Source organism: Dromiciops gliroides, chromosome 2, assembly GCF_019393635.1.
Source record: "Dromiciops gliroides isolate mDroGli1 chromosome 2, mDroGli1.pri, whole genome shotgun sequence".
NCBI lineage: Eukaryota > Metazoa > Chordata > Mammalia > Microbiotheria > Microbiotheriidae > Dromiciops > Dromiciops gliroides.
Window position 1 is genome coordinate 532413665 of NC_057862.1, and position 27090 is coordinate 532440754.

Here is a 27090-nt window from a genome sequence, read left to right on the forward strand (position 1 = left end):
AGCCAGAGGCCTGGTTCTGGGCAAGATAAGGCAGGGGAATCAAAGATTGGAGTCCAAAGTCTTGGTGCTGCTGGTGTGTGTGTGGGAGATGAGTACGATGGCAGAGAAAGAATTCTTGTGAAGGTTGGATTGCTTTTTTGTTTGTTGGTTTTCCTTCCAGTGCAACAGTTTGGCTTCAGGTTTTGGGTGTCCATGGTGACTTTTTTTTTTGACGGGGTAATGAGGGTTAAGTGACTTGCCCAGGGTCACACAGCTAGTACACGTCAAGTATCTGAGGCCAGATTTGAACTCAGGTCCTCCTGAATCCAGGGTCAGTGCTTTATCCACTGTGCCACCTAGTTGCCCCTCCATGGTGACTTTTGTTCTGTAACTGTGTTTGTGTTGACCCATGGCACATGGAACATTAAAGGATTTTGTAGTGATAAATCTGTGTCATGGGATCAAGCAATATCCTTATCAATGTCTTTAGCTTCATCTTCTGAACTGTCCCCTCTTCAGAAGTGGTAGGACCCTGACAGGATAGTTCCTGGTCTGATCAGTCAGTAGTTGAGGCAATGTCACTACAGACAATGTAGTGTCTCTCTCTAGAATCTGGAGATGATACCTGGAAAGTGGAACCAGTGGCAATGAATGCTGATCTACAAAATAGATTATAGTAACTATCCATACAGCTAATATGCTTTAAGTTTTCCTGCTAGCCCTCAAACTCCTTGGGGGGAGGAGTCTTGTCTTATTGAAACTTTGCTCTGTCCCCCATGCTCTGCACAAAATAGGCATTTCATCAGTGTCGGTTTTTTTCGTAATATGTCCTAAAACACTGTTTCCCAATCTAAACTACACTGTGGACTAACAAAACATGTACATTCTCTACTGTGGATGATTTTATCTTCTATTGCTTTTGGAGCATGGCTCTCACTAACTCAGGGGTAAAGATAAGTTGCTGAGTAGGCAATAACCAAAACTGACAGGAGCAGGTTGTATGGAGTAAGAGGGGTCACTTTTGTTACTTTTTTGGTATAGGAGTGAGGGGCTTTAGTAGTAAACATTTTGTAGGGCAGGAACAATTTACTGTTGATTGTTGCTGTGTAGTTGGAAGACACAACCACAACAAATAGTTTTTGAATGGGTATCCCATCAAATCCTAGCATATAATGTCACCAATCCAACATGTAAGATAAAAAGTAATCTTATTTTTAGTAAGACCATTGGGGAATAGTGATATGACAATAGTGGACAAAGGGCCAGTAATAGAGTCAGGAGGGTCTGAGTTCAAATCCTGCCTCTGATATGGACAGGCTTTGTGACCATGGGCAAGTCATTTAGTGTCTTAATCTTCTTGCCCCAGTGGAAAGGGCTATGGATTTAGAGTCAGATGACCTGGATTCAAATCTCAATTTTTCTACCTACCATCTATTTGATCTTGGGCCAGTTCCTTGTTCCTCATTTTACTCATCTGTAAAATGTGGAGGTTGAACTAGATGATGTTTAAGGTGATTTTCAGTTCTAAGTCTATGATCCTATGATAAGTTATGGGAGCACTTCGCTTGCTATTATGAGCTAACGTTGTCACTAACACATGATAGAAGTATTCAACAAGTCTAAAAATGTAACAGATTCCTAACATCATTTAGGAGAAAGGGTGTCCTGACTAGCTCAGGTGAATGAATATTCCTGTCTGTTTGACAAGAAAGCACTCTGTAGTGGACATTACTGGAGCAGAATTACTGGAATCAGAAATTCCATCTCTTGGGGGTAATAACTTTCTCTTTCTTTTTCCTTTTAGAGGTAGGAAGGACTAAGGTGTTCTGTGTTTTGATCATTCTTCCAGTTACAAATGAAGAAGTACAGAAAATGAAACCAGATTGTTCCATGTTATAACTATTTCTGACTTAAGTGTGGTGGCAACAATTTCCTATTGTACATGTTGTTTGAGAGGGTGTGTAGAGTCATGGACTTCCATAAATAGGCTCTCCGTTCCTACCCAGTTCTACTTCTACCCAGAAGTAGATCACCAAAGGCAAGACTAGAGGCATTACTCAAGAAGAGATGGCTCTCCTGGAGAACTCATTGGTCCACCCAGAGAAATTCTACATTTCAAAAGAGTTGGGCTTTATTTTGGAAGGTCCATTGGTAAGATATGGCAAAATACTTCTGTTTATTGTGTTCTATTTAGTTTAATTCTGTGGATAAGGAATGCCAAGTAAAGAGAATACCTTTGATTCTGGTCTTGTAAATTTTTCCTAACATGTTGGAAAAACAGAAACATTACTTCTTTGAGAAAATCAACAGTGTCTATAGGAGTTAGAGTTGGAAGGGATCTTAGAGATTTCCTATTCCAACCCTCTGAACTTACAGGATAAAAAAGTGATTATTAGAAAGATGAAATTACTTGCCTGAACTAAAAACAAAAGTGCTAAGTGGCAGATAGGAACAAGGATGTAATTCTATCTCCTGATTTTGGATCCAGGGCTACAGTCTAGCTGATAAAAATAACCAAATGTAAAGCAAAATACCTGATATGTTGGGTTTGGAGCTAAGTAGGTAAATTATTTAACTTACTTATATTCTTGGAGAGGGAAGTTACTTCAAAAACCAGCCTTGAGTTGCAGTGGACACAGGTCTAGATTTGAACTTACACCACTGGGATTTGAGCCCTGGCCCTGCCATTATGAGTAATTGAGTAACTGAGCAATCATTCCCTCAATTTACTTCTCTATAATGAAAACAATAATACTTAAACTCTCTATTTCTCTGCCTCTCTTTCTCTCTCATAGGATGATAGAGAGGATGAAATGAAATAATGTATACTGCTTAGGGTTTTGTTAATAAAAAGAACTCAGAGTTATTAAGCTTTTAATGCTTTTAAAGTGCTTGTCTCATAGAAATATATTTTATCTCTCTTCTACAGATAAAGAAACAGAGATTCAAAATGGCTAAGTGATTTTCCCAGTGTTGCATAGTGAATGTCAGAGTAGAGATTCAAATTCAGGCGCTCTGACTTATATATATTATATTGCCTTACTGTCAGAAATGCAAGTATACCCTACATGTGTGAATTCACATTAGGAAAAAAGGATGATAGTAATGATGTTGGTAATATAGGCAGTATAATATCCATACCTTAAAGGCTATGGTGGTGAGGACTTTGAGTTCTGTAAAAGAAGGTGTTAGAGAAATTTAAAGTTGGCCCAAACCAAATCACATTTGGAAAAAATGACCCATAAATCAAAAGAAGGTAAATTCAGTACCAGTAAATACTGGAGTATTTACTATACTATAGTAAATATACTATATATTTAAATAGTCTCTCTTTGCATTTTTGAGAGTACATATCAGGCACGTCATGGGTTGGGTTAATATCACTATGCATTTATTAAACTCCAGAATGAAGTACAAAAATGAGATATAGAACTGGAATGGTCAGACTTAATTACTAAGAGGTCACAAATTAATGGGTATTAAGTGAATACCTTTCTCTTGATAACTAGATTGACAAGTCAAATCTAGAAATTTTCCAGGGGAATCCTATTGAAAGAAGCCTAGTATTCATCAGGTTGAGATCTTAAAGCACCATAAGCCACTTGGGTACCATGTATTCTTAGGGATCCCCAGCAATATTACACAGCAGGGTTATTTTTTGGAAAAATGACTGTAAATCATAAAAATACTACAGAAATGTGAATAATCATGACTGTTCAAACCAATGTGTTATTTTGTCATTACATATAGGGGAAGGTGTGCCGTAATTTATTTAATGTTGTATTATGGTTAAAGCTTCTTAAATAAATCATCTCAGGTCATCTCCTAATATTGCATTTGGACAGTTAAAGTTGAATATTTATGTCACATGTTGCTTTACATTAGGCATTGGATTAAACTTGCAAGCTCACTTGTTTTCAGAGAAATGTACTTACAGGGTTGATGTTAGAGGACAGATTAATTTAGGTTTATTTCCAGTTTTTTTCTTTACTCCTTTCCCCTTTTATGATATGATTTCGATTCCCTTAAATGCCCACCCCCATCTCTTTCTTCTTCTTCCCTGGTTTTGTAATAAGGAGAGAAAATCTGTGATTCAGAAAGGATAGAATATCTACCACTTATATGTTAGTGTTAATGGAGGAATTTTGTTATAGTGTTTGTATATAGCTATATAGATACCATCAAATCTACACCCTCCCCTCATTTTACAAATAAGGAAACTCAGGTTCAAAAAGATTAAGTAACTTTCCCAAAGTCATATAGGTTATATGGGATGGAGGTAAGATAGAAATACAAGTACTTACTCCAAATACAGTGCTCTTTGCCCTGTATCAGATCCATGTGTTATCTCTTTTGGAGGTTCTATAACATTTGAATTTTCAGCATTATCTCCAGGCCTGTGATCTTTATGAGCCTCAGTTTCCTTATTTATAAAAAGGAGTTTTTTTTTTATTTTTTATTAAAATAATCTAAGCCACCAGAGAACAAGGAAGGAAGAATTGGGACGATGGGTAGAATAAGGACTGCCCTCAACCCTGCTCTCCACATTCTTAGGAATCCCCAGCAATATTACACAGCCAGGGTTATTTTTTGGAAAATGTATTTATACCTTAAAATCCTACAGAAATATGAATTGCATCATTTTGGTCATTACCATTTAGACATATTCTGTATACCCTCCTAAACTTCTGATTTTTGACAATACTCATATTATATGTAGAGATGGAAATTCCCTACTGATCTGGATATGGAAATCACCTACCAGATGGTGACACATTTTAACTGGAAAGAATCTCAGAATTACCTACTGTTAAAAAAAAGGAGAGTAAAAATCTCTCACAAAATCATTTTGGTATCACATTTTGAGGGTACCCTATGGTATTTCCAAAGAAGGACTCAGCAACCAAAAAGAGGTGGCACAACTTATCACCTAAAATCCAACCCTAATTTGTAGTAGCAGTTTAGACAGATGCAAAAGGAAGGAGTTTTGAAACAGTAGTAGTAGAATCATCCATGGTGAAGGTAAGGGTCTGGTGGGACAGATGTAGGTGGGTGGGGTGAGAAGAGCAATATTGACTCAGCACAGAAAATGGGGAGAGCTCTGGTCATGAAGACAGAATATCTGAGTTTGAATTTACTTCACAATGATTCTTGTGTGACCCTAGATAAGTCATATTATTCCTCTGAACCTTAATTTTGTCATTTGATCAATGGATATAATAATACTTACCTATCTGTCACCCATTGATTTAGTTTATTTAATGTTGTATTAATGTTTGTTGGATGGAAGACACATTATAAATGTCTTTTTTAAAATTTAATAAACATTTTTATTTAAAGTTTTGAGTTCTGAATTCTATCCCTTCCTCCCTTCCCTTCTCCCTCTCTAAGGCAATAAGCAATCAGTTATAGGTTATACATGCGCAATTATGTAAAACATTACCATATTAGTTATTTTGTATAAGAAAATTAAAGAAAAATCGAAGGAAAGTGAAAAATAGCATGATTCAGTCTGTGTTCAATCAATATCAAGTCTTTTTTGAAGGTAGATAGTATGTATGCCTCATCATTAGTCATTTCTCAAAGTACTTATAAAAATGTGGGTTATTGTTACAGGTCTGTAGGCTGTCCAATCCAGACAAGGTTATAGAAGGTTTAATTTTTTAGGATTTCATTATCTACCTAAAACTTGTTGCATTCTCCTAACTTGCCTATTTCCTATGGCTGTCATAGGCAAGCATCATTTCAGTCTTCCAGGTTCCACACCTCTGAAAAATATGATATGAATTCCGTAGGAATCCAAAAGTCATACTACCATAAAAGAGAGAGTGAAGGTTGACGTTTTATTTATTTGGACATGACCAAAGCAAGAATTTATTTTGCTTCACAATGTGTATTTGTTCTTTTTCAATGGAGGGGGTGGGGAGGAAATGAAAATGGATATGTTATCAATTGAAAAAAATAAACATAAAAAAGAATCCAAAGGGGGTGAGTCAATAGTAACTAAAACAATTTGAGTTGCATTGAGGAGTTTGCAACTGAGCTGAAGGATGGATCAGATCTGGATAAACAAAGGTGGTGAGAGAGAGCAGAATGTTTCAGGTGAAAGGAAGAGTAAGAACAAAGGTATAGAGATGAGAGTGAGTAGGGTATATGCTGAAGATAGAAAAGAGATGGACCCATTGAGAGTAGAGAGTGTGTGTGTTGTGAATGAAGAGGGATCTGGTAATGGTAGACAGGATGGATTTGAAAAGGGCAAGATGCTCAGATGAAGACAGATTGACTACAAGGCTGTTAGAGTGATGAAATTCTATTGCAAAAGGAACAAGATGAGTAAATTGCATTTTTATTCTCTTTATTAAGGAGGAACTGCCTCAACCCTATCAGGTCTGGGTGGAGCTTGCAAAAAATCTTCCCTTTCTGATTGAGAATGGCCAATTTCGGAAAGAAGTTGAAAAGGTTTGAAGTTTATATTACACTCATCTTCTTGTTTTGTTGTTTGCAATCTCAAAAAAGTCACGTTTGACTGTATGCCCTAATTTCTTCCTTTTCTAGACACTGCCAGAACTTAGTATTAGTCAACTCCAGGGATACAAGGAACTGCGCCTTGCACACCTTGCACTGGCCGTTATCACCATGGGCTATGTATGGGAAGAAGGAAAGGCCATGGAGGTTTGGAGATCTTGTTTCTTCTCTGTTGCAGTCTTTCATTTCATTTGAAGTACTGCATCTCTGTCCATGTTAAAATCCGCAAAGTTTCAGAATTAGTCGCAACTTCAGTTTTACTTGGCTTCAAGTCCTAACTATGATTTACTAGCTATGACCTGGGGCAAATCCCTTCACCTCTGGACCTCTCTCTTTATCTGTAAAATGAAAGAGACTAAACTTATTTTTATACCTATTTCACAAAGTTGATCTGAGGAGGAGCTGAGATAGTGAATATAAATTGCTTATAAATGTGAACTATTATTATTTTTCACAGCTCATCTTGGTGTATGATCTATTGAAAGTCTTTATTTTCTTTTTGGGGGGATGAAGTATATTGGTCAAATGAATCAGGGAAAGCTCATAGAATCAAAGAATCATAGTTTGAAGAGGAAATATTTTAAAGGTTATATAGTCCAATTCTTTAATTTTTACAGATAAGGGAACTGAGACCCAGAGAAATCAAGTGACTTGTCCAAGTTCACATAGTTAAGGGATGGAGTTAAAGATGAGATCTCTAACTTCAAACTTAGATCTTCTTTTTCCTGTACCATACTGCCTTTTAAACGTCTTTATGTCAATGGGAAGAAATGTTCAAACATACATACATACACACACACACACACACACACAACCCAACAAGAACCCTTTTCACAGTAAACATTTATTTTAATTAAGTAATTGTAATCATTTTTTCAGTATATTATAATTTTTTTTGTATTATAATTTTAACTTCCAAAGACATTTGATATTCTTTCTTAAGGGCCCAGGTCCTTTATTAAGTTTTAAAACTCTTGACTCCTACTTACAAGTAGATTCTCTTTCTTTGATTGGCTTCTCCTGGGTCTCCTTCTACCTCTCTAACTAATTCTCTCTTTCTCTTTCGCTGTATCTTCCCCACTTCTTGAATTCTAAATGTGAATATTTTTCAAAGGTCTGACCCTAGCCCTGCTTCTCCTTGTTCCTATATTTTCTCCCTTGATTCATTTGCTCATTCATTTATGTATGAATTATTTAAATATCACCTCAGATGACTCCAAATCAGTATCTACAGTCCTGTCCTCTCCTGAGCTCTAGACTTGCTTACAATATATCTCATCTTCATTTGGATATCACTCTGATATTTCAAACTCAGAATGCTCAAAGTCAATTTTATTATCTTTCCCCTTAACCTAATCCTCTTTCAGACTTCATTATTTTTATCTGTGGTACCTCCATTGACTTTATATACCATGTTTATAATGGTGGGGTTATTTTTGACTCTTCATTTTTCTTGGTCTATTAAGTCACCAGTCAAAGTTGATTCCATCCCTGTAATATCTCACATATTTTGTTGTCTCTATTAATTCTTCTACTGTTGAGGTATAGGACCCTGAAAGTTGCTTGCTAGGACATTTGCAATACCCTCCTCATATTCTCTCTGGCTTTCATTCTCTCATTTCACCTCTAGTGTATCTTTCATTCTGAAGTCAAAATATTCTTTCTCAAGGATAGGATCACAGAGGTAGAAGGGACCTCAGAGAACATCTATCTAGTTCATCCCCTTTCACTTTATAGGTGAGGAAATGATGTCACGGAAACAGATGAATGAATGAAAATTTCATATTAAGTGCCAAATACTATGCTAAGCACTGAGGATACAAATTAAAATCAGGACAGCACCTGACTTCAGAGTTTACATTATAATAGAGAAGATAATATACAATAGGATAGTCATACCAGGGAAAGAGTTTGGTGTAGATGACAGCTAAATGGCATAGTCTATAGAGTGCTAGATTTGGAGTTAGGAAGATGAATTCAAATCTTTCTCTTAGGCATTTAATAGCTATGTGACTCTGGGTAAGTCGCAAAGTCTTTCAGCCTCAGTTTCCTCATCTGTAAAGTCAGGATAATAATAGTATCTATTTCAAAGTTGTAAAAATCAAAGGAGACAACACATAAAGCAGTCTGCAAACCTTAGAGAGCTATATAAACATTATTGTTGTTGTTGTTATTATTGTTATTATTACCTACCCTGCATCTCACAAGTAGAGTAGCTGAGTTCAGATTTCAATTCAATTTGTCTGATCCCCAATCCAAGGTTGTTTTCATTGTAATCACTATTTTCATGTCACTCCTCTGTTTAAATATTTCCAGTGATTTTCTACTGCCTCGTAGCCAAAGCTCAGGCTGTATCCAGGAACCTTCAGTCGGCCACCACCCTTCTTTTCATGTCTTATCTCAGATTATTCCCTTCCCTGCATTATGCTCCAGCCAAACTGGACAGGTTTCAATAATGTAATCACAAGTTATGTTCTCTGCACGCTTCTGTCTCAGCCTTTTTGTTCATGCTGTTCCCTAGAGTTCAGCAATCACTGCTCTCTTGTATTGCCTTTTGCATTCTCATCCATACTTTAAAGACAGGCTCACATGTCATCTCCTCCAGAAGGATTCCTCCAACCAGTAATAACCTTCCCCTTTGGACCTTACACAGTACTTGATTTTGTCACTCTCTAACTTACTTGTGTAAAATTGTATATTAAACTTATCTGTTTTGTTACCTCAATATACTATAAACTCCAAAAGGCAGGAGTGATAACTTATGTAAACTTTATATCTACCTTATCATTTATAGGCAGCTGAGTGCTGCAGTGGATAGAGTGCCACAAAAACTTACTAGCCGTGTGACCCTAGGCAAGTCACTTAACTCTGTCTCAGTTTCCTCATCTGTAAAATGAACTAGAGGAGGAAATGGCAAACCACTCCAGTATCTTTGCTAAGCAAACTCCAAAAGGGGTCATAAAGAGTTGGATATGACTTAAAAATGACTTAAACAAACAATAATATCATCTTTACAATGATTTGGATATAATAGTTGTAATAATAATAATAATAATAATTAATAATACCAACAATAATAATAGGCATTTATGAAGCTTTCTAAGATTTGAGAGGCCATTTATATATATATATATATATATATTTTTATATATATATATATATATATAATCTCATTTGCTACTTGCACTGACCTTGGGGAGTAGATACTGTAGCTATGGTCAAAAAGCTTTATGGTTACATTTTATAGATGAATAAACTGAAACTCAGAGATGTTGACACTTGTCTATGGAAGGGTGAGGGCTTGAACCCAGGCTTTCTGGGTTCTGACATTATGGTCATTGCAGCAATCACATTGACAGACAGAATGTTGCTCCAGTTGTTAAGTATTACATACAACTATTTTGTATATTGGAAAGAGCATCAAAACTAGGATTAAAAGAAAGATTCATATCTTAGATTTACCAATTACTGGACACATGACTATAGCAAAGTAAGTCTTCTCACCTGACCTACAGTTCCTTCTCTGTAAAATTGGGTGTGATAATATTTATATTAGCTGCCACCCTACCTCTCTAGATCTACTGCAGTGATCAAATGACATAATACACATGTACACACATATGATTATGTTTGTATATATTTATATATATGTGTGTGAATATATATATAAATACATATGTAGTGTTTTTATAATCACGAAGTGCTAAGTAACATAAACTGATGCTTTTATTTCTGTAAGCTAGAAACAACCACATTTTGGTTACAATGAAGCTTGAGTAGATGCTATTGTTTCAAATGTTTACAAACAAATCATATTTTAACTAGGTGCTGCCCAGGAAAATTGCTGTCCCTTTCTGTGAAATCTCAAAGCAACTTGGATTGCCTCCAATAATGGTGTATGCAGACTGTGTTTTGGCAAACTGGAAGATAAAGAATTCCGCACGGTATGTAACAGTTGCCTTTCCTGGGCCAAAGAACATAGGCAAAATCTTTGAAATCAACATTCTCTGACCTCCTTCAGTGAAGCTGGTATGAAAGATTAGTAGGTATGATGACTGACAGAGAGGCTTATCGATTGTTAGAACATGAAGATACATTAGACAGGTAGCATAAAGCATTTATTTTACAGACATAAAACCTAAGGTTCTAAGAAGTGACTGAACCAGGAACATGGAAGAGACCTCTGAGATGATCTAATCCACCCTATTCCTGATGAAAGAATTCCCACTACAATTAGGTCTCCATTAATGTGAACAACAAAGACCCTGAAATGGTTCCATGTATTTGAATTTGCTTCATTCAAAATTATCATTTTGTAATAGATGGTAATTTGTTCCCGCCCAAAGGGAATATTCAGTGTGAATTTGAAGAAAGCAACCACTTCATGGGATTTCTTGTTCATACTAATCAGAACCTAGCTATACATCTAGTATAAGAGGTTATAAACTTTCTGCTCAGAGAGTTCCATTATAGGAGATTTATGATCTCCTTAGGCAGCTCATTCCAATGTTGGACAGCTCTGTATGTTACATTTTCCCTTATATGGAGCTGAAATCTCCCTCCATGTAACTGCTATGTTCTGCCCTCTGGGGCTAGGCCAAAAAGGAAGGAAGGAAGGAAAAGAGAGAAAAAGAATGGAAAGAAAAAAGAAAGAAGTCAGACTTCTTTTTCATATGACAATCCTTCAAATATTGGAATACAGCTTTCATCTATCCATCTCCACCTTATTTTTCTCCTCTTCTGCTTAGATATTTCCATTACCTTTGATCAATCTTATGGGATGGCTTTCAGTCCCCATTTTATTTTGGTTGCTCTCCTCTGCATGTTTTCCCTTGTCAACAGTCTTCAAAAATAACGGCCATAGAACTGAACATCACGTTTTAGATTTGTTCTGAATACAGAAGAGGACAGAGGGATTATTATCTTTCCCATTCTAGAAGCTATGCTTGTGAGAAGTCACATGCTAAGTTAAGAACCACATCAAAGATATTTCATACTTAGGATCATTCAATTTATATATGATTTTCACATAGTACTAGCTACTATACAATCTTTTCCCCCTCCCCTCAGATGCCTCTGTTTCCTCCCAGCTGAAACCCTGACCCTGGTGCCTTGGGGTGCAAGAATAATCACTATGTACAAGACCTTATGTTTGGGGATGGGAACATCAACATTTTTAAATGCCAGTTGCTGTCCTCAAGGAGATTACAATCTAGGGAAGGAAAAGAGACATAGACATAAGCATCTTTAATACACATTAGGACATAGTTAAGTGCCTGGGAGAAATCTCTACATCATGCTTCTTTTTGTATATTTTATCTCTTCTCTTAGGTTGTAAGCTCCTTGACCTATTTTTCTCTGTATATTGCTAAGTACGGGGTGTTATACATCTCAGGAACTAAATAAGTGCTATATTGAAGTAAACTGAATTTGAGGAGAGGTATATTATATTCATGGGGATCAAGTAAGGCTTCATGGGGGAGGTGGTATCTAACATAGGACTTTTGTGTCAGCAGAAAATTAAAGAGAATAAGAAGAAAGAAATATAGCCTTAACTTCACATAGACATGTGTTAGGAGTGAAAGGTAAATGTAGAAATTCAATAGGCTTCTTGTATGTTGGGGTGAGGCAATACATTCCAGGCAGTTTGAATAGTATTGTGCCCTCTGATTTTAATCTTCACAACATATGATATGAGCAGCAGTGATCAATGAAAATCAAAAGCGGGAGGATCAGCCCTCCTCTTTTTTTGTCTAGGGATATTCCTGACATAGAAAAGGTGCCAAGCTATAGCCATCAATAGAAAATTAGACAAAGAGAATGAGAAGGAAGAGTGTTGCTTTGACCTTGGCACAGGCACAAGTGCAGAACATAAAATGACCAAAGTATACTATGGGGATAGTAATAACATTGGTTGAAACTCTAAAGCATTTGGATGTAACAATTGTTTTTCCTCTCTTTTGTTATCTTTTATTCATTGGATGCTTCCATAAGGCCCATGACTTATGAGTAAGTATTATATTTGTTTTTCAAGAATTAATTTTGAAAGGGAGTAATGCATGCACACAAGACACATCCATACTAAATGGCTAGATGTGGCAAGAACATGTGAACGGTCCCATGACTTGTTTTGACTGAGCACATAGTAGGATGCTAAATAGATCTTTCTTCACTGCATGAACCAAATCGTATTGTTTTTGTGTAGTTGTTGCTACAAAGAAGGTTTCCCTTTTTTTTTTTAAACAATGTTTATATCACTAGGTAGATAGTATTACAATTATATATACAAGTTTGGTCTTTAAATATTCACTTCTAGATATAGGTAGTATCACCTGCTTGAAGCAACCATAATAAGTAGAGTGGTAGGCTTGGATACACAAAAACACAGGCTTAGATCTTGCCTTTAACACTTTACTGGGGGGAGGCGGGGGGAGGGGCAGCGCAGCTAGGTGGTGCATTGGATAAAGTAACGAGCAGGGGCCCTGAATTCAGGAGGAACTGAGTTCAAATCCGGACTCAGACACATGACACTAGCTGTGTGATCCCGGGCAAGTCACTTAACCTTCATTGCCCCCACCCCCCCAAAAAATCAAGCAAACAAACAAACAAATAAGCAAAACAAAACACTTTACCAACTTTGAGACCATAGAAAAGTATTTAACCTTTGTGAAGCCCAGTTTTATTATTTATTAAATGATGGGGGTTGAAACAGATGACCTCTAGTAATCATTATAGTTCTTACTTTATGATATTATACATTATTATATTAACTTTAGGATTTTGTCTTGTTCTTAGCAACATGGACACTCTCTTTGCATTTCCTGGTGGGGATTGCAGCAAAGGATTCTTCCTAGTTTCTTTACTGGTTGAAAAAGCAGCTGCTTCTGCAATCAGGGTATGTTTGTCTACATGAGAAGATTTGTATCTTATGTCACAAAGATAATAGAATCATGTGACAAATTAAATACCTGTAGCCACCTTCTCTAAAATCCTACTCCAATGTCACATTGTGGTATAGAGATGAACTTGGGTTGTCAAAGGTTATGCCAATGGAGGGCAAACATTGACATGTCATACCAAGCTGGAGAAGTTTCAAGTCTCACCCATGCATTGTAATCTATCGTTGTGAACTGTTACTTGGGAGCCAACTCAAGGGCTAATCACCAGATGGTTGTTTGACAAATGTTGACTTTTCAGTTACTGCTACTCATGAAGGCTGGGGAAGCTGAGATCTGTATCAGCATGGGGAAGATTCACATTGGCAAAATCACATTCTTTTCTAAACATCAAATATCTTTAAACATTACTTTGAATTTGCTGATTCCAGGGGCTGGTGGTCTCATTAATATGGGTGTTCTATGTATAAATGGATGGCATCTCTACCAGTATGTGTTACAACCTTCAGATACCTTCTTCTCATTTGTAATTGGTACTCCTGCCCTCCTAGAGGGTCTCCATAGAGGGTCTCCCCGATGTGTGGGAAGCCTTCCTCTTTGAGTTTTAACATATTGTAGATAGCAGTGCAATATTTAACCTGACCATCCATCATTTTCACTAAATTTGAAATTTATTGTTGTAGTTCCTTTAGTCTTATTAATTCAAGATAGCCTGACTTTATTGTATCCTTGCATGACCCCAAAATTGTGGAGTGTGTATTTTTTGAACAGTATTTGACAAATGTTTTTGATGTACTTTGGTGAGTAAGATATAATACACAATGACCAGGACCATGATATAATGGCAAGCCTATCTATTCTTTTTTTAAAATCTCAAATTATTTTTCTTTATTTCTTCATGGTGTTCTGTAATTGCATTCATCTTATTCTTGAATCTATCATTATAATTAGATTTCCAAATATTTTATACATTTTGTAGTTATGCTGAATGGGATTTTACTCTTTCTCTTCCTTTTAAAAAATCTTATTTATTTTTAATATTCATTTAAAAAAATTTTTGAGTTCTAAATTCTTTCCCTTCCTCTTGACCCTCCACCTCCATGAGAGGGAAAGAAATATAATAACAATTATACATGTAAAGTCTGACAAAATATATTTCCATATTAAGATGAAGAAAGTAAAAACAAAGTGCTTCAATCTGCACTCAGAATACATTAGTTCTCTTTCTGGATGTTGATAGTATTTTTCATCATGGGTCCTTTGGAATTGTCTTGGATCATTGTCTTAATCAGAGTAGCTAAATCTTTCATAGCTAATCATCCTTGCAATATTGTTGTTAATGTATGCCATGTTCTGGTTCTGCTCACTTCAGTTTGCATTGGTTCGTATAAGTCTTCCCAGGCTTTTCTGAAACCATCCTGATCATCATTTCTTATAGCACAATAATATTCCATCATAATCATATACCACAACCTGTTCAGCCATTCCCCAATTGATGAATATCCACAGGTGCTACAAAATTTTTGGGAATACATATTACTTTAGAAATATATGTGTGGGGGCAGCTAGGTGGCACAGTGGATAAAACATCGGACCTGGATTCAGGAGAACCTGAGTTCAAATCTGGCCTCAGATACTTGACACTTACTAGCTGTGTGACCCTGGGCAAGTCACTTAACCCCCATTGCCCTGCAAAAAAAAGAAAGAAATATATGTGTGTATGTGTATGTGTCATTTCCCATTTTCTTTGATATCTTTGAGATTCAGACCCTGTAGTGGTATTGATGGGTTCAAGTGTATTCACAGTTTTTATAGCCCATTGGACATAGTTCCAAATTGTTCTCCAGAATAGTTAGATTAGTTCACATCTCCACCAACAGGGCATTAATGTCCCTTTTTTTCCATATCCCCTTCAGTATTTATCATTTTCCTTTTCTGTCATGTTAGCCAATCTGATACATTTTAGGCCGTACCTCAGAGTTATTTTAATTTAAATTTCTCTAATCAGTAGGGATTTAGAGCATTTTTTACCCATGTATTCTTAAATTGTTACTTGGCAGTTCCACTGTATTTATAGTCCAGTTCCCAAGTATTCTCTTTTCACTGGGCTGTTTGGTGTCTGAAATTCTGAACATTAATGAAAGGAACTGGGAGATAAGGAAAAAAAGAAAACAAGAGGCCAGTTCTGAACAATAAAACGATTAATCGCAAATGCATAAAATACATACTAATAACATATGAATTTAGAAATATGAGAATTTCATGAACAAAATAGGTGGTCAGATTACTTGACCCATTTTGTATTTTTCCCAGGAAGAAAAATCAGTATATAACATATGCTTTTGGAATTGAAATCCAGGAGTTTTTGTAGTTTTAGGAGGCTCTGATTGTATTTTCTTTGATTTCCTTTAAGGTAATTCCAGATATATTTGAAGCAATCAAAAGTGAGAACCTGGAGTCTCTGAAAGAATGTCTCCATTCTGTGGCCTCCTCTGTTCGCGAGGCAATTGAAGTGTTCGACCTTGTTCACAGTATGTATGTATTCAGTGCAATAGTATAGACTCTAAGTTCAAAACTTGTCTAATAACAAGAATTACTATCAAAAGATGGTTGAAGGTTATCTTAGCTGAGTTAGATTAAGTAAAGTGCAAGAAACCTTAAATTTAGGAGCTGTTCTAGCATCAACTCACCAGATGATCTTGAGCAATTCAGTTTCTTCATCTGCCAAAAGAGGTAGTCATTGCAGACCATCTCCAAAGGCTCTTGGAAGTCTTGTAGTCAATGGTTTCAACTATTAAGAAATAAATGGGGGCAGCTAGATGGCGCAGGGGCAGCTAGATGGTGCAGTGGATAGGGCACCGGCCCTGGATTCAGGAGTGCCTGAGTTCAAATCCGGCCTCTGACACAACACTTACTAGCTGTGTGACCCTGAGCAAGTCACTTAACCCCAACTGCCTCACAAAAAAAAAAGGGGGGGGGAAGAAATAAATGTATTTGCCAACCCCGGGTAAAACATGTATCAAAAATAACTTTAATTCTTTTGCAGAAATTACAGATAAATTCAATTCAGTTTTCAAAATGTGATACATTAATTGTGCTCAAGCTAAGCAAGAACACTTAAAGTAAGTGAATAGGAAATGTACACAATCCTGTTCAAGATATATAGATTGGAGAGCTCCTTTCTATAGCAATGAAATCTGTAACAACGAGTTCTTATTTTGTTTGGTAGACAATGAAGGGTCATGGGTGGTTCTGCATAAAAGAAAAGTGCAATGAGAAGATTGCTTGAGCAACATCATAAAGGATGACTAGCAATAGAGAGAGGCTAGAGGCAGGATGACTGATTATTAGACTTTTCCAATTAGTCTAGGGAAGAGGTAATATAATTCTCTCTCTCTCTCTTTCTCTGTGTGTGTGTGTGTGTGTGTGTGTGTGTGTGTGTGTGTGTGTGTTGGGGATGACAGAAGTGAGGACAAATTAAGAAGTTCAATTTTAGATACATTGGGTTTGACCTTCTTGCAGCACAACCAGGTAGAGCCATCTAAGAGGTAGTTGCTGGGGCTAGAAGCCATGGGTAGAGATGGTATCACCAAAAGAGGGAATTTATAAAAAGATAATTAATTGGAGTTCAGGGTCTTAGGTTTCAAATAAAACAAACAAATGAAAAGCTAACAATAAGCAAAATGTGGTTATGCAATGGAGACTCCTGCTTCTCTCTTCTGCTTTGATGATAGAGGACTTCATTTTAGAATCCATAAATTTTCCTTTTTTTTCTTTGTCAAGGGTCAGAACAGAGGGTTGAGAGAAATAGAAGATCATATGATCCCCAAAGAGATGTTACTAGTTTTCAAAATGGAAAATTTGAGGCAGACCCTTCTAAGGGTGAAGGGCGATTGCTGTGGTGGTGGAGAAGAGCCTGGAGGATGGTGCAAAGATCCACCTGATGGGTGGAAGATTTAATGTGTGAAGTTAGACTAGAAGTCCTTTAGCCTGGGATCTTGCTCTCATAGACAGTGGAGAATTCCTTCTGATGGTCTCACAAAATATAATGATAGCACATGAACTGCTCTGTTTTTTATAAGTCTTTATAAGACTTTCATTCTGGCTCAATCTTTCAACAGAACATGTGAATCCTGATGACTTTTACAATACTCTTCGCACCTACTTGTCTGGGTATGTGATTTGCTTCTTTCACTGATTCCTCTGAATAAAGGAACGTCTATTCACAGAAAGCCAAGAATCTAGTTCCAATAACCCACTGATAACTCACTCCCATGAGCTCCCAGCAACCTCACATTGTTGCTTAATATGTTAGAGGTGGCATGGAGCTATTTGCAATTTATTGGTCTCTATCCTACTCAGTTGGGTCTGTAAATGGTCATTTAGAAGTGACAGAATGTTTAATTCTGATTTAGAAGACAAAGATCCATTTCTAGAAAGAACACAATATGGTGTAGTGGAAAGAGCATTGAGTGTGAATTTTGACTCTAACACTCATTGCCTGATGTGACACTGGACAAATTACTTCTCTTCCTAGCTTCCTCATATGTAAAATGAGAATAATATTGATTGTATTGCCAATCTCACAGGACAATTGTAAGAATGAAATTAAATAATATATGTAAATACTTAAGATTATAGTGTATGACTTACTCTTATGGTAGCTACCAAATTTGCTTAGGTCTACATGACCAAAACTAACCTTTTCCTAAGGGATTGATTTGGCAGGGGGTAAGGAGGGTTCATGATCAAAAAACAAACAAAATTCTAATAGAATTGTTTACCCTTTAGCTCTACACCTATAAAACTAATTAGATTTTGGAAAATTAATGAAGGCAAAAGTCTTTCTCCAACAAACATAAATATATCTTTGTCTCTATTTTGGTTTAGCTGGAAGAATAATCCATTGTTGCCAAAAGGCTTGGTGTATGAAGGGGTGTGGGAGACACCCAAGATGTTCTGTGGGGGAAGTGCTGCCCAAAGCAGCATCATGCAGTGTTTTGATGCCCTGCTGGGGATCCAACACGGCACAGCAAGGGGTAAGTTCAGGTTCTGTCTGGGATTTGAGATTCAAATGAACCTAGCAATATGGTGCAGTAAGCAACAGCCAAGTATATTTGAAGCACTGCCTATTTACATGGACTATTATAAGGAAAGTGCTTCATAGAAATGGAACTTATTGTGACTTGTAAATCGGCCTTATGAAGAAAAGTGTTTATTGTAGTAATAACTCTAATTAATAATAACAATAATAAAATAAATTAATAAGTCTAATTTCAATTGTGCTTTAAGTCTTACAAGGAATATTTCTTATGACAATCCTGTGGGGTAGGCAGGATGAGAGTTAGTATACACATTTTATAGATGAGGTAAATGAGGCTCAAGGAGGTGAATCTATGTCCTTAAGCTATTATAGTTGTCAGTAGATGACAGAGACAGGGCTTCTGGCTCTAAGTCCAGTGCTTCATTTCTCTGAATCTCAGTTTATTCATCTACAAAGTAGGATAGTAACCACTGCCCTAATGTACAGCTTTGTTATGAGGAAACTTTTAAGTGTAGATTAATGTCTAGCTTATTATAATTATGTATAATTATAAGATATAATCTGACACCCAGATGTCCCACTACCATTAGCATGGACATATTCCTTATACTACTAGGTATCAATGATCTCTCTTTCATTTCCCATTCCCCCATCTCTATACTTCTCTTCAGTGTCTCCTTAATGCCCTATTTTGTCCTTTTCTTTCAGAGAAATCCAGTGCTAAATTCCTCGAGGAAATGAGGAGCTACATGCCATCATCTCACAAGGACTTTCTTGACGAAGTTATCTCTCGCCCATCTGTTAGAGATTTCATCATCTCCAGCGATGATACCAAGCTGAAGAAGGAATATAATGAATGTATAAAGGCTCTAGTTGATCTCAGGAGCTATCACCTTAAAGTGGTAGCCAAGTATATCATAAATCCATCAAACAATGCAAATGGAAAGAAATCATCAGATAATAAAGAGAGAGGGACAGGTGGCACAAACTTAATGACTTTCCTTAAGACTGTAAGGGACACAACTAAGGAAGCCCTTTTGGAAGAGAGCTAATGGAATACAATATTATTATTATTCTTCACGCAACATGTAGTTATTAAGCTCATATTCTGTGTCAGACACTAGGCTAAGCATACTGATACAAAGAATGAAACAATTTCTGTTCTCAATAAGGTTATATTACATTCTACTTAATTGTTCAGTTGATAATCTATTAATCAACTTATCAATGAGTAAGCATTAATTAAGCACTTTATTATGAATAAGTTATGTGGATACAAAAAACTGTGAAAAAACTATCCTTTGTATGTTGACAAATGCAAAGCACCCTCCAAAGAAAGAAATGAAGGAATTTGAATGCAGATAGAAGCTGGGTTTTTTTTTTTTACTTTATTTTTCTTGTTTGTTTGGGTGTTTTTTAAAGTCTGTTTTCTTTTGCACCATGGCTAATAAGAAATGTATTTTGTATGATTGAAAAGAAAACACAAAAAACTGTCCTTGACCTCAGGGATTACATTACATATAGAGAAGATTACATGGGTTTTCATGTAGTGTCTTCCTCTGTGAATTCTAAGGAATCCTTATAATAAGACATCCTCCTTAAATGATCACAAGGAAAAATGCTTTGTTTTGAATGGCATCAATGCTATATTGCCAATGTTGCTGTGTCATAATGCAATTGTGTAAAATTAATAAATAAAAGCTAATTTAATAGTGGAATGAGTACTTTGGGGTTAACTTTCTCAGTAAGGGCTGACTTTCTTTACCTATGTATGTAAGAGCTACCAATGTGGAGTGATTTAAAGGGGTTAGGGAACTGTCCTCCCCACCAATCCCATCATGTGTATATACACTGCCTTAAATGCCTAAACTGTAGGAAATTCATGAGTTCATATGATTTTGTTCCAGTGACTAGGGAGGTAAACTTTCTGGGATGGCTAGAGTGGCTGAATCAGGTCTGGGCAAGCCCCATTTAAAGAAGCTGGAAAGACTTCCTGTCTTCTCTCCCTTCCTTTCTTGTTTACTCAGAGATATTATTGCTTATTTGAGACTAGTCTGGTTTGAGGGGATAAGGGAATAGGTTTCTAGGTAATGGGATAGGGTAGGAGCTTCTTTCTAGCCATTGAAGGACAGACAGAATTATTAAATTGAGGGTGGCAGAGAAAAATAATAAAAATAATAAAAACAGTCTTTGGCATCCCAAAACTTATATTCTAATGCAGAGTAGATGAAAGGTAACCTTAGAAGGGATGGCACTTGCAGCCAAAGGTGATGGTGGAGGCCAAGAAAGGGTTTCTGAAAGAGGTGACAATTGAGCTGAGTCTTGAGGGAAACCAGGGAACCTAAGAGTCTGAGTTCAAAGGTTTTGAGGGAGAGCATTTCGGGAATAAGGCAAAATTAGTGTAAAGATACGAAAATGGGAGATGGAGAGTTGTGAGTAAGGAACAGCAAGTAGACCAGTATGGCTATATCAGAGTGCATGGAGGGGAACAGAATGTAAGAACATTGGACAAATAGGAAGGAGTCAGGTTGTGAAGAGCTTTAAATAAAAATTAAAGACTTTATATTATATCCTGGAAGTAATAGGGAACTACTGCAATTTATTGAGGGGGGCCATATGTAAAAAATTGATATGGTCAAATCTGCACTTTAGGAAAAAGACTTTGGCAGCTGAGTGGAAGGTGGATTGGAGTGGGAAGAGATGAGGCAGGGAGACAAATTGGAAGGTTATTGCAACTGTCTAGCCCAGAGGTGATGAGGACCTATTAAAAAGTAATAATGGCTGTGTGATTTTAGAGGAGATGTATAATAGATGTGTGATGAAATAATGGGATTTAGCAGATACTCAAAGACCCACCTGGAGATTAATCTAGACTGATTGAATCAAGTGAGAGTGATTGACTGCTGATTAGCCTACTTCAAGTTAACTAGATTTGTAATCACACCTGGCTAGCCCTTAAGAAGGTATTGTTCTCAGAAGCTAGACTGTGAACTCAACTTGAGAACACCTTCAAAACCAATGGATTTAGATGATGCCAACCAATCAGCTTGAAGCAGTGTATAAGGACCGCCTCTGTTCCAGACCTATAAAAAGCTTCCACAATCAGCTTGCTGGAGAATTCCTGATTAAAGCAGGCTTGTGGAGGAGGACTTGAGTAAGAACCAGACCAGGCTGGAACTCTAGGCTAAATAGGCTTTTTTCTTAACTTTCTGAACTCCATGGGAATATCTGTATGCTTTAATAAATGTTTAATGCCCAAAGACTGGTGCTGAATCTTCTAATTTAAGACGATCACACAATATAGATTTTAAACATCACAGATGTGAAGGTAGAAATGACAAAGTTTGGCAACGAATTGGATATGATATGAGTGAGAGTGAAGAGTTGAGGTTGACAATGAAATTGTGAGCCTAGAATGAAAAAGGGTAGTAGTTCCCTTGACAGTAATAGGAAAGTTTGGAAGAAAGGAAGAGTGAGTTCTTTTTTGAACATGTTGAGTTTGAGATGCCTATGGAATATCCAATTTGAAATATCCATCAGAAAATTGGAGTGTGACTTGAGATCAGCAAAGTGATTAGAGCTGAAAATATAGATTAAGGAATCATCTTAATAAAGAAGTAATTGAGTTTTTAGGAGCTGATGAAATTGCTAATGGAGAATGTAGAGAAAAGAGAAGATGACCTAGGACAAAGCCCTGGGAAATACCCAGTTAGTGGTCATGACATGGATGAAGATCCAGACTGAGAAAAAGCAGTCATACAGGTAGGAGGAGAATCAGGAGAGATCAGTGTCACAAAACCCTAGTGACGTAGAATGTCCAGGAGAATGTAGCAATTGATTAAATTATTCAAATGGGTTTGGCCTACTCTTCTATAGGAGGGAAGTAGAATAATTTTATTTCCCCTTGCAAAAACAAGATGAACTGTTAAAATGGGTTGGGACTATCCATGGAGCTGCTGGGACAGTATATGAAGACCTGAGGTACAAGCTCTCTCTGGAGTTCTCCAGTAGCTACCTAGCAAGTGAAGCATTGTTATCAGGAAGGAGCCAAGTCTCAGTAAGGGCCAAAAATGAGAGGAATGAGAAAGGAAGAGGTTTAAGATGAAAGCAATTTTATTAGTTAAAGAATAATGATGGTAGAGGGAGAGCCTGAAAGTGGCAATAGGGAACAAAGAGTATTCCAACTCCCTTACCTCAGTCAGTAAGTTGAGGGGAATTAGTGAAACTGCATACAGGGGGGATGTGTCATCAGAAGGAAGCCAGGTTTCATTGAGTACCAGAAGATGGAAAGAGTAGGAAAGGATTAAAAAAAATAGTTCAAGTACTTAAGAACTCCATTAGGACCACATGAGATTTACAAACTATCACTGAAAAGATTTGGAGAGAATGGAATATAGTATTCCACAAGGCAAAAGATATAGGCCTAAGAACAAAAGTAACTTACTCTGCAAAACGGAATGAAACCCAATGGGAGAAAATTGTACTTTTAATTAAACAGGATTTCTCACACATTCCTTATGAAAAGACTAAAAATAAAAATAAACTTTAAAATGCAATTATAGGAATCAAGATAAACATTAAAAGGTATATATTAGTCAATAATAAAGAGGGACTTTATAAAGAACTATTTGCATTTTATTTGAACTGTTTATATTTTATTTGAGGAGCATGTAATATAAACCTAATGTCATCAGGGATCATAAATGGAGTCACATAAGGCAGAAGATCTAGAAGTGGTTTTATTATGCTTTGATGATGTGGGGGAAAAAGTAAAGGAAAGAGAAAAGGATCCATATGAAAAGGAGGGGGGGATGTTGGAGAATTTATTATTCCAAGCAATTAAGATGCTCAAGTAACAAGCTGTACAAACATGAAAGGGGCAGGGGGAATATATGTCACTTCAACCTCATTTTCATCTAGACTGATCAAAGAAAGGTAGAATATACACACACATACACGTAGGGTTTGTTATAGAAATTAATTTAACTCAATAGCAAAATAGGAAGAAATGAAGAGGGGAGAAAGAAAATAAGGAAGAGAATAGCTCCAGGGATGGGTTACTCATAAGAAAAATAAAGTTAAGGTTGGGGGAGGAAATCACTGATGGGGGGATTAAAAGGAAAGAAAGAAAAGATAAATAAAATCTATGATAAAGAGGAAAAATTGTATGAGACTATGATAGAGGGAATATACAACTAATGATCATAGCTGAATAGAAATGAGATAAACTCACCCATAAAATAGAAGAGGCTAGTAGAATGGATTAGAAAGTAGATTACAAAAATTATTTTTTTGTTTTTTACAGAAAATACACTTGAAACATAAAGGCTCATCAAGTGTTAAGATTAAGGATTAGAGCAAAATCTATTATTCCTCAGTTAAACTTTAAAAAATAGGAGTAACAACAGTAATTTTCAGATGAGGCAACAGCAAAAAGAGATTAAAAAGAAGAAACTATTTTTATTGCTGAAAGATATCATAGATGATGAATTAGTTTTGACACTTAACATATATACATTGGATGACCTAGTGTCTAAATATTTTAAAAAACCCAAATTAGTCTTAGGGAGAAATAGACAGTAGAATTATAATAATAGGGCACTCCAATATACCTTTCTCAAAGCTAGAATAACCAACAAAAATAAATAAGAAATTAAGTACCTCAATATTTCTCAACTAAGTATGGCAACTTTGCAACATTGATCAGGAATTAAGACATAAAATCTGCATAAATGCATAAAAGCAGTAATTAAAAGTACATTAAAGAGTCATTGAAGAAAACCACTTAGATTATAAGCAAATAAGCCTAGAACAATAACTTTCAAACTTGTAATGGTAGAATGGTATTATCAGGAATTATTTACTAGATTTTTTTCTGAAGGCTCTTCCCTACCCTGGTCAAGAGATGAGCAGCTGACCTTATTGTGTGATATTCTCTCTGACCTTATGCAAGTCACTTCTCTTTTCTCTGTCTCAGGTTCCTCATTTCTCTAAAATAAAAGCTTTGAACTGGAAGAACTAAAAAAATCATTTCCAACTCTATGACCTCAAGTATGTCATGAAATGACATAATGTGTTTGTCTCATTTCCCATAAAAATAATTGTACATCATAGTGAAACAAAAAGCTACAAGTCTAGTTGAAATGTTCCTCTCACTAGGAAGCTTGACTGGAAAGATAATAATGTTTAATAAATGTTTGTTGAATTAAACTGGATTGGAAGAGATTAAATTATATTTTTTTGATTGAATCCTAAAAAGAGGGGCTTAGCTATAGGGCTGGATTATTAGACTGCTTAGTAGTTCTGTTTCTCATTGATTCATAGACAGACAGATGTAAATGGGTTTTCATGGATCATTTAATACAGAGATTTGCAAACTACCCAGGGGTCAAATCTGGCCCATCCCTGCCTGTTTTTGTACACCCATTGCCCTGGGAGAGGTGCTATAAAGAAAAACACCCCAACAACCAACATTCTTAGTTGGCCATGAAGATAAGGGACATATTGGGTCCTGGTTTAAAGACTCCTGATCTAGTCCAACACCCTCATTCTAGGGAAACTTGGTCAAGTTATTTAACCAATATCACACAGCCAGTGAGTTGCTGATCTAGGGCTTGGATTCAGGTCATAGAACCAGAGAGATTCTTCAGGTAGGCAGAGACCTCAGAGATCTAATCAAACCCCCTCAATTGAAAGATGCAGAAACTGAGGCAAGGAAGGAAAAAGATTTGAGCAAGGTAACACAGCAAGGGAGTTTTATGGCTCCAACCCATGTCTCTTACTTCCAGTAGTGGGCTGTTCAATGTTTAACTGGCTCTCAAAAAACAAACAAACAAAAAGCACACTTTTAAAGGGTAGTTGGCATTATTAACATGTTCCTCCAACACTTTAAGGCTAGACAATCAACCAAACAATAAATCAGTCCTTAATTTAGTTTGTGATCACACAAAAAATGAAAAAATATGGCTCTTGTGACTAATTGGGACTGGCTCCAGCACACCCCGCCTGACTCAAAATCTGGTGCTCCTTCCAATACAGCGTTCTAGTTCCTTAGTATAGGGAGTCTGAGAAAATTTGGGTATTTGTTTCTTTGGTTTCATGCCTCTATGATGGCCTAATCAGCACCATGTGATGCTCCCCTTTGTAGGAGGGCCAGGACAGTGGCTTAGATAGACAGTGGTTAATTGGGAAGGTATGATTGGAGCATCAATGTCAGCCACCGATCTGATTACTTCCTGACTGAGCTAAGCCTGAGATAATAAACACAGTGAACCTGGCCAATCTCAAATTGGTAGGAGTCTTGAGCATGAGTGAGTGAAAGGGGTGGGGATTAAGAAGAAAAAGATTCTATTCTCTTGTTAGGTTGAGCAGGAGCAGAATTTATAACAACTGTATACAACAACTCCAGACTTTCTACCTAGCATTGAATTAGCACCATCAGAACAACATGCAATTAAGTTCATTTTCAAATGTTAATAAAATAATAATCTTATTTCTACCCAGTATGCACTGGATGCAAACAATCCTAATTTACTTAATTCTGTTTAAATTACTAATTGCAATTATTACTTTATGATTCAATATCTGAAATAAAATTAAAAATAAAGATCATTATTTCAGACACCTCTTTGATGACATCAATCTTTTTATTGTTATCTAAGTCCTCTTTTCCTTTGAAAATAAATGCCTTAGGAAAATCCCACCTGTATTGTGAAGTATGTAGTCAGTCATGATGAGGTTAAGTGATGCCAGGTGGGAGAGCCTAGAGAATTGAAGGTGGTATTGTGTGAGAAAGAAGAAAGACAGGAAATCTAGGAACCCATGAAACCATGAACCAGGTCATTAGACTTGGGAAACAAGAAAGTCAAAGGGTGCTGTGCAACTACAGGAACTTAAGAAAGAAGAGCAGAAGGTGGGATAGTGGAAAGACTCCTGGCTTTTGAGTTAAAACACTCAACCTCTAAGGGGCAGCTAGGTGGCACAGTGGATAGAGCAACGGCCCTGGAGTCAGGAGTACCCGGGTTCAAATCCGGCCTCAGACACTTAATACTTACTAGCTATGTGACCCTGGGCAAGTTACTTAACCCCAATTGCCTCACTAAAAACAAACAAACAAAACACTCAAGCTCCCTGAGGCCCAGTTTCCTCACTTCTAAAATGTGGATGATCAATTCTTTTTTATATAATTGGTATGGGGGAGAGAGCTGATGAGCACATGAAGGGTATCTGAGTGATGCAAACCCCTCATGGAAGATGTTGGGGACTTTGCTTCTAGAAAGAGAGAATGACTTGCAAGAAAGGGCCCTGCTTCCTGATTTATAGCATGTACAGAGATTTTTTAACCACTTTGGTGAAGAGATGAATTATTGATTTACTGCTGAGTCAGAACTTGGATTTATTCAAAAGCTACTAACTGGCCAAAGCAAGACTCGCCTCCCCACCTCGGGCCCCCCTCCCCCCCTGCTGTGTTCAAGTGAGCAGATAAGCTATAAGTCCTTGTTTGGTAGTATTCCTGGGGCTGATTGATTTGGAGTATTTCATATCTTGGCCCTATTTTCTCTATACACTATCTTAGTGATGTTATTCGCTCCCCAAGATTCAATTATCAATGGCTTGCAGATGATTCCCATATCTACATCTATATTC

At 36.7% G+C, this 27090-nt stretch overlaps 1 protein-coding gene across 1 annotated transcript; it reads left to right on the forward strand.

Moving 5' to 3' along the window:
* The first annotated feature begins 1996 nt into the window (after positions 1 to 1996).
* Positions 1997 to 20075, forward strand: IDO1 (indoleamine 2,3-dioxygenase 1). The gene is made up of 10 exons (XM_043988306.1): positions 1997 to 2130; positions 6343 to 6438; positions 6535 to 6651; positions 10330 to 10448; positions 12499 to 12513; positions 13300 to 13399; positions 15814 to 15931; positions 17522 to 17573; positions 18291 to 18439; positions 19153 to 20075. Exons 1-10 carry the CDS (start codon positions 2047 to 2049, stop codon positions 19494 to 19496), a joined length of 1194 nt encoding a protein of 397 aa, XP_043844241.1. The 5' UTR covers positions 1997 to 2046; the 3' UTR covers positions 19497 to 20075.
* Positions 20076 to 27090: the final 7015 nt, after the last annotated feature.

Coding starts and splice junctions, on each gene's coding strand:
- IDO1 (XM_043988306.1), top strand. CDS start 2,047: ATGGCTCTCCTGGAGAACTCATTGGTCCACCCAGAGAAATTCTACATT. Junction 6,652..10,329: donor AAGAAGGAAAGGCCATGGAG/GTTTGGAGATCT, acceptor TATTTTAACTAG/GTGCTGCCCAGGAAAATTGC. Junction 17,574..18,290: donor CTTCGCACCTACTTGTCTGG/GTATGTGATTTG, acceptor ATTTTGGTTTAG/CTGGAAGAATAATCCATTGT.